We start from the raw sequence: 9,203 nt of genomic DNA on the forward strand, positions 1-9,203 counted from the left end.
GCCCACCATCATCGCATTTCGCGCCGAAAGACGTCATTTCCGCCCACCATCGCATTTCTCGCCGAAAGACTTCATTTCCGCCCACCATCGCATTTCGCGCCGAAAGACGTCATTTCCGCCCACGATCGCATTTCGCGCCGATCGCCGAACGCTGAAAGCTAAGTTCTTCTTATGCCATCATTCTTTTGCGGCCCCTGCCACGCTGTATCAAACGATTTCATTCCTTCTGTTATATATAAAGGTGATTATCACAATAATAACAAGATTTTTACATTTCAAATATTAAGTACGCTTTTTAATTGTTTTTCAACTGAAAAAGCATGAATTGCATATTTTAACATTAGTGTACTCATTTGCTTCACTACACGTGCTGTATTGAAGGATTTCACTTGTTATTTTTTATTTTTCATCATAAAAGCCTTCAAGAATCTTCTTCTCTGAAACGGCTGAATAGATTAGGCAAAACTTTACAGGTATGATCGCCTATCCATGAGCAACAAAAGGTTCGCCACCAATGACATCATAGGTCACGTGGTTTGGCAGCTCTGATTTTTTTGTTTTGAAGAATAAACCTTTAAACACCTTCTTCTGCATAATGGTTGGAGAGATCGAGGGGAAACTTCACCCACATGTTCCCCAAGCCTTGGGGGGATACCAGTGTTCACAAATTATTAATAGGTCACATGATCTGCCAGCCTATATTGGATTGAACAAAAATCTTTTTAAAATTATTTTTCTTTCATCGATTGATGCGAAACTTCACAATTATTATCTCGTAGTGATGGGGAAGATAGGTTTTAAATTTCAATCTGATCGGATGCATGGTCTGGCAGTCAGAGTTATTTATTTTTTGAATCTGCTTTCAGGGATTTAAATAAAATTTGGTACAAGTATTATAGTGATGTAATAATGTGGATGGAGGCATATCTGTCGATGGCACGACGTCGAAAAGTGCCATTCCAGTTTATCATTTATTTTCTCTGTCGAGAAAACGAAATCCTACCCTGAACTGTTTTTTGTTTCAATGTGCAACTCAGGAAGTATTTAGTTTCCTGTTCTGCATGATGCAGTTCAATACTCTAAATAGAACCAGGTGTAACCTCTGCCTCATAGTGCAGTAAATGCCTACTCATGATTTTGCAGTCTCTTTTCACTTGGTTTATTGATCAAATTTTATAGCTTCATATTTGTGTACCTGTTGAACTTCTTTAGTTTTCCTTGCAAAGAGTGCCCGCTGCATTTTGAGATATGAATATTTATATTTATAGCCATTTTTAAACATCTGGACTGTGTTGCTGATAAAACTATTCAGAGTTGATGTAATGTGGACTTCAAAAAGGATTCAGAGTGAAATAGTTGTGGGTACGTGAGAGTGCAAGAAGCTGGCATTATTGTAAACCCGAGACGTCTGTGGCCTTGAATGCATATTCTTAAGTGAACATTTTTCCATGCAGGATACCAGCAATGCAGCAAAAAAGGAAAGCCATGCAGCGAGACCTTCAGCATTCACCGAAAGTGGAAATCTGGGATGTGCCGATGACATTACCCAGAGCCGAGAGGAGACTGAAGAGTTCATGCTGCGGGAAAGGCACATGCAGAAAACAACGGACCAATTACACAGTGTTATCCACAGCCCAAAACTGGATACTTCTGGCATTGATGCGGATCCTGCAGCGACAACCAAAGTTATTGACACGTCACCTTTAAAATACCATGATTGCAGCAGAAAGCCTTCAGATGTTATCGAGCACTCTCAGAAATTTGAAGCAAGCACCGACAATGCGCAGGAAGAACAGGTGCCTTCTGCAGATTATCAAGAGCAAATGTTTGAAAGAAGTTCTATGACCTCACTCCTCCCACAGCAAAGCGAAAATGTTGAACCGATTGAGGAAAATGTTGAACCGATTGAGGAAAATGTTGAACCGATTGACGAAAATGTTGAACCGATTGACGAAAATGTTGAACCGATTGACGAAAATGTTGAACCGATTGAGGAAAATGTTACGCCTTCAAGGCATAGCCCAGTGGAACAAGACCCAGGGGGATTACATGTGCTGAGGATCGCCAAGATTAATCCAATTCCACTACCCATTTCTGAATCTCCACAAAGTGTTGAACCCAAAGACTATCATGAGGAGCCTGCAGACATTGGTGAGAAAAGCGATGATGCGGTTGTTGGAAAGGATGAAACACCGAGCTGTTTAGAAGATGAGCCAACCACAATTCCATCACAACTTTTCTCAGACACACTGATAAGCAACAGTAAAATACAAGATCATATCGACAGTTCAGTAGAGAGCTTAAACATCACTTCTTCAGTGGCAGCACTGGATGAATCAATGGAATTCAGAAACAAGTTACTCCAGAATGAATGCGATACAAGTGTAAATGAGCATCCAGCGAGTTCTCCAGGGAAAAATAAACTCACAGACATGGAGACCACTACTGAAGAGCCACCACTGAAGAAGCCTCGAATTTATATTTCTGAAGATGTCAAAGAGCATGAAGAACCTGCAGCACCTGCAGCTGACTCCTTAAAAGGTATATCGGATGATGTCAAAAAGGAAAATGGAAACAGGAGAGGCAAACTGCAAATATTGGCTCGTGGTCATCGAATTGGACGTAGACTGCCAAGTGGCAGCAGCCCAGTTCGGACGAGATCTAGCAAACGGGTCTTGGCTTTAGAGAGGTTGCTCAACATGCCCTGCCATTCTCGACGAGGAACATTTGTCACAGGAAGGCGCAGGAAGGCTAAAAGAGTTGAGAGAGTTGTAGAACGAAGCAAAAAGTCAAAAGGTACCCTATCCATACAACACCATGGCAAAGACATGGTTGTAAACCAAGGGACACAACATGATTCTGAAAAAGCTAGGAGGGAATTGTGTACTGACTCAATAATGAGAAGACAAGGCCAGATTATGAGAAGTTTGCGACGAAAAAATATATATAAACAGAAATTGGATGGTGAACCTCCAGTGAAGCTTGGACGCCAAGAGGCACAGTCTTCTGGAGCTAGTAAAGCAGAGGCAGCATCATCTACATCATCCGAACGGCCAAGCAGCCCTGTTATAACTCGTGCAAGTCTGCGCCTTTCTGTACTCTGCCAGTCGCCCACGCGGACAGTGCCACCCCCGTTAAAACGGCAAGAGCGTGCTCGGCGTGTACTTTCATTTGGTCAGAAATCTGAGGGATCAAGCACTCCGGGGAGAGCGTGTGATGCTTCTGGACTTAGCCCAACTAAACGGGTAACACGGCAGGCAATACGACGTCGTTCAGCCAGGCCATCAAATGATTGGGACTAACCTTGCATTCTGGCTGCCTCACTGTTATATAATTATGCTCCATAGATTGGGTGCTTATTTTCATTACTCTCTGAGGCATAGGCTCAGATTGCCACGTTTGAAGCACGGACTCAAATTGCCATCTTTGAAGCATGGGCTCAGATTGACATCTTTAAGGCATGGGCTCAGATTGACATCTTTGAGGCATGGGCTCAGATTGACATCTTTGAGGCATGGGCTCAGATTGCCATCTTTGAGGCATGAGCTCAGATTGCCATCTTTGAGGCACGGGCTCAGATTGCCATCTTTGAGGCACGGGCTCAGATTGCCATCTTTGAGGCACGGGCTCAGATTGCCATCTTTGAGGCACGGGCTCAGATTTCCATCTTTGAGGAACGGGCTCAGATTGCCATCTCTGAGGCACGGGCTCAGATTGACATCACTCAGTGACGCTTCAGGCTCGATGGTGTTTTTGAATCATATGATTGTCCTTGTCACCCTCTCTTCCTCCCTCCCCAGTTATCAATAGTCTGATAGACAATTATAAAATCGTACTACTGCCAATTGCAAAGCATCTTCTTTTGAATCACAAGCCAGGGAGAAGGACTTGGCCAATCGCGCAGAGTATCGTCTTTTGAACTTTGAGTTGTAGATCTCTTGAGCCAATGCCGTTCTAATCTTACACAGAGCAAATCATTCCCTCATGAAGACCACAGGTCGAGAGTCCTTTCTTGTGTTTTGAATGTTGCTGCGTTCTTTACATTTCCACTGCTGCTGTGATTGGGGCATGAGCATTCTGGAGAGGTCACATGATATTTTCCTTGGGATAATCTTCTTTTAATAGCCAGTTAATTGTGCCCTGCATTTTCTGATCTCTTCTACTTGAAACAACGAACCCTGATTACTTGATGTACCTTCTTGTGTTGAAATCTGTATAGAAGGCTTGGTATTATTGATTTGTTAAACTTGTATGTATTTGTCTGAACAGGTGATGGTCTGTACAGCTTTACATTGTATTATAGGCTTCTTGAGGTGATATCTATGCAAAGTTCATTTTTACATAAATAAAGTGCAACTCCAAATTATTTTGCCTCAACAACCCACTTTTTTATTCATCGCCTGCAATGTCTAAAGCTACAAATTATATTAAATGTAAATGATAGCTGATATTTTAATGTACCCAGGACACAAGGATCACACAATTTTATTCCACACCTTAAAACAAGGCTTCAGGGCCAGGTCACTGAGTGGTTTGATCTGGTATTGCCCCTTGGGAAGGGTTCCTGCGTATTTTTGCTGATATGCAAATTTGTTGTAATGGCTGGAAAATAGGATGCCTCCACAAGGTATGACTGTAGCATTAAGATTTAATAGAAAAAAATTGTCAATGGGAGACCATGATAAATCACCAGGTCCCTTTTTCCCCTGGTGCACAACAGGGTGTGTGCAGTACCCAAGTTAGGATTATAAGATAAACAGAACACTGCCCTATGCTTTGTTTTATCCAAGCCAACAAGCAAAAGAGTGGGAGGGGGACAAGGAAAGAGAGGGATATGGAGGGAAGCAAAATAGCAAAGTAAAATGGTTGGAAAGATGATGTGAAAATAACTGATGATGGAATGAGTCAAGATAACAGGAGTAAGCCCCTGTAGCTCATACAAGGCCGAACCTGTGTGGTCCTCTCTGCACCCACGCTCCCCACTAGTTTCCCGGCTTGCCAGCACATACTTTTCGGTGATTGAGATAATCAAACGACACTTGTGTGATTGCAAGCATGTAAAACATGGTTCCAGATCTCTTCAAATCATGATTGCTGACACTTCCAGTTCCAAATGGAGTGGTATGATTTTCTGTGAAGCTTATTTGTACTGAACAGTACGAGTAATATCTTTCATGTGAATTTCAACTTCTTCGACTCCAGTTGGAATCGTGATTTTACTCATCTGGTTTGTCTTAGTTGGATGGTGCTGGCTATATGAAGATGCTCAGATGTTCAAGCCACAGAAATACAATACCTGTAGCAATACTGGGTTTATCATGGTTCTCAGTCCCTTAAAATTCATGGAAAAATGAATAAGCATTTTCCTGTCCTGGAAAACTTGTCCATTTCTTGAAACTCTTGGAAAATCAAGAAAATTGCGCAAATATAATCTGCAATGCCCCCAGAATAGTGTCGAAAGGGAAGGTTTGACACAGTCATGTGTCCCATTTCTCAAAGTCACAATATTTGCTCGCTTACGCTCACTCATATTTCTCCTTTTCAAACTGGAACACATTACTTTGTCAAACACCTCCCTTTCGACACTACTTCCCTGTGGGGTTGAGCTTCGCCTTCCTTTCATATGATCATTTCTTTAACCAAATTTAGTAGTCAAATAGAGATCTTATAAATATTTGTTTGTGTTTTATTTTTCGGAATAAAGTGATTTTCTTCTCACACATTACCATCGAGTATTACCTGAACTTGGTTCTTCGTTGAAATATCTTTGTTGAGCAGAATGAAAAAATGACGTAGCTCTCTCAAGGCTCTCCTCTGAGCATGTCATTTTCAGATTAATGACTGTTGGCGAAAATTCCCAAGTTGAGTCGGACAGACTTCATTGTTCGTTTTCCTGCTTTTTCACCTCACCCAGTATTTTGGGAAAATACTGCCAGACTGTGTTTCTCTCACTGAAAAACCATATTGACCCAACGGAGATGAGCGAGAACTTGCTCATTTCCAATCTTTCCTCTGATGAAGAATATAACGACCCATCACAACATTGGTAAGTTACATACAATATTAAACTTAATGAATGCCATTTATATGATTAATTCCTCAACAAATAAATTCCTCAAAAGTGTGTGTGTGTGTGTGTGTGTGTGTGTGTGTGTGTGTGTGTGTGTGTGTGTGTGTGTGTGTGTGTGTGTGTGTGTGTGTGTGTGTGTTATATGGCGGAGGGTGTGTGTGTATTGTTCGGTCTGGCTTCCTTCTTGGAACTATGGTGCAGTAATTGGTCTTCATTTGTATTGTACATGATTAATTGTATAACTAATTATTTTATTTTCCTTTTTATTCTAGCATTTCAAAACTCACTCAGAGACGAGGTGGGTCATTATGCTAATGATCTCCACAAGGAATGGAAAGCTCTGAATGACGTTGTGACAGAAATTCAGTTCATGCTTCAAGAATTTCACAACGACATTAATATATGTATCGATAACATCCCTCCAAGATGGACATCACAGAATTTACCCAATGTTTCAATGTTCTTTGAAGATTTACGTGAAAGGTATTATACATAAAATAATACGATGATGCTAAATGAGACTGCCTGTTTCCTCCAACACACTGTTATTCTCTCAAACTCCGTGTTTGCTGTTTTTACAGTGTCAATCACGAAGAAAGCGCAGATATGTTGCCGCTTGTTCCAAACAATCATCAGAGACTACCCCAGGTAATTAATTATTCATCTCTCTGACTGAAACTAATATATGAGTGAGGATTTATTTATTTATTGACAATACGATATACTCCGGCACCTCCTTAGGTATTCATAGGTGTGTCATATAATATATGTGTTTTTTTTTTTTTAAAACAGGAAAGAAGCACTCAGATGATTCAAAACCCCTCACTCTCTCACTCGAACAAACATATAATAAAATCTGTTGTAGATATTTTAATGTGTAATATATTGTTTGTTTTAAGTACATGTATTAATTGCAGTGCTCCCTCGCTATATCGCGGTTCACTTTTCGCGGCTTCACTACATTGCGGGTTTTCAATGAAGAGGTGCCTGATGAAGAGGCACCTCCAGCAGAAGAGATTTAATGCTCTTCTTGGCTATGCAGTACTACATTCATCTCATCATCGTCATCTTCATCGTCATCAGTACTGCACAGCTATCATCATCATCGTCATATCTTCATAGGTCAGTACCCATAATACGTTTTTTTTATATTTTATAGTACAATATAGTATTTTTTAATGATTTTTGGTCTTAGGCTTTGCAGCCCCATGAAGTCGCATTTCCGATGAAAAAAATTTTTTTTTTTAAATAGCTGATTAAATGTGTGTGGGGAAGGTTAATAAGAGTTTGTGGATGCTGTATAATGGTTTAAAATACGTTTAAAATGTGTTTAAATATATTTAAATAATTAAATTAATATGTGGTTTCTACTTCGCGGATTTTCACCTATCGCGGGTGGGTCTGGAATGCATTAACCGTGATGGGTGAGGGAGCACTGTATATCTATTTGGTTTATAATTATTTAATTTTAAATTACGAGAAGAAAAGAAAGGGGAAGTGTGCCCTCATCAACGACCCACCCTCTCCCCCATCCCACCCTCTGCCCCTCCCCGTGCATGTGTAGGGAAGGGTGGGATGGGGGAGGGGTGGGTCAAGGGTGGGGGGGGCACACAAGGGGAGGGGATGATGGGGGTATATGGGTGTGGCTTGTGTGGGTGGAGACAAAGAACAGGGTGGAGTGAATTTTTAAAATAAACAAACGCATTGTGTGTGGAAAACTAATAAATTAATCATTGTCCGAGGGAGTATGGATGTGGATTATGGTGTATCGATGTGAACTGTGAGGGTGGAGTGAATATATTTATTTATCAACTTTGCCTTTTGTAGTTCTTGTAAATAAAATGAACCTAGAATCTCTCTTCCTTTTAAATCATATAATTTATAAGTCCAATAAACTATTCATGACATCAACAATTTTGAAAAGTTAATTTGTTCATCGCTTAGTATAACCTATTTTACAGTGCGATTTCCACCGATATATTCTTACCACATCACCAATCTTAAACTTTGGATTTCTCAGATTAATCTCCCTTTCATATTCTAATTTTGTAAATGTTTCTGATGGCTTTGATTTTGTTGAGGAATTGATCATGTTGTTGTAATTATCTAAAATGAATTAAAGATAACCATTGTTGAGAACCGAGTTGAGTGATTTTTTTTATATATAATCTCTCTTTTAAAGTGCGATTAAATGTTGAACTCTGTTCCCTCATCACTCCACAATTTTTTACAGGTTTTCTCTTGCTTTTATTAAAAATCTGTTGGAAGGCTAACATAAGAGTATTACCACCTTTGTTTTTCAAAGGAACAACCCCTGCATATCTACTCCTCAAATCAATAACAGTTAAAGCATACTTGCACCCCTTATCATTATTTGGTTCAGTCAGCGGACCAGCTATAATCAACTTCTTTGGAATAAACCTTCCTTCTTTTAAACTTTGTGATTATTGGTTATGTAATTAATCAGCTAATTGCTCTTCAATCTTAATGACATTATCAGAGATTAATAGGTTTTTTTTGGTAACCAAGTCCAAATCTCAATTTAGCACTTATCTTCTTCACGATGAACCTATCATCTTTTTCTCTCAAGGTTGGATTTTGTATCAGACAAATTATACAACATTTCTTGATCCGCTTCGTGTTTTTCTTCCAACATCATGCTCTTTCCAGAATCACTATCGTGTTTCATACACACTTTATCAACCCTATTTAAAGGTTTAGACCAAGGTTTAGGATTGTTAGCCTCATCTTATCTTTTATCCAAGTTTGTTCTTGGACCACAGGAAGAATACCTTGGTAGATGCATTTCCCCTGATATTCCAGTTGTAAATTTACTCCCCGATTAAAAACTTTTGTATATCTTCCTCACGTTTTTGTTTGGAGATCAATTTACTCTGTTAAGAGCCACACACCGAACATATCCCTTTTTGTGTCACCCTATTATTTTTACTTTTAACATATGAGATATTTTTATTGCTGGTTTTCTTTTTAAATTTGAGACAACTCATTTATTTATGAGAAAAATTCTAACAGAGTGTGAAAACTTTTTTCGTTAGCAACATATGCATTTGAATCTTAATTTTGAAAACAAAGAATTCTGAGAAATGCTTTCACTCTCCTCCATTTATTGAAG

At 39.6% G+C, this 9,203-nt stretch overlaps 1 protein-coding gene across 8 annotated transcripts in view; it reads left to right on the forward strand.

The window, feature by feature from the left end:
* LOC147029000 (uncharacterized) overlaps window positions 1-4,366 on the forward strand; it is a 335,824-nt gene extending 331,458 nt beyond the window's left edge. For all 8 annotated transcript variants that reach the window (XM_085879912.1, XM_085879913.1, XM_085879915.1 and 5 more), the window contains one exon: window positions 1,455-4,366. In XM_085879912.1, coding sequence (XP_085736038.1) covers window positions 1,455-3,302 — 1,848 coding nt within the window. In that variant the 3' untranslated portion in view covers window positions 3,303-4,366. The remainder of the gene's footprint in view (window positions 1-1,454) is intronic.
* Window positions 4,367-9,203: the final 4,837 nt, after the last annotated feature.

This window comes from Eptatretus burgeri, chromosome 4 (assembly GCF_056783735.1).
Source record: "Eptatretus burgeri isolate ZD-2024b chromosome 4, Ebu_testis_v1, whole genome shotgun sequence".
NCBI lineage: Eukaryota > Metazoa > Chordata > Myxini > Myxiniformes > Myxinidae > Eptatretus > Eptatretus burgeri.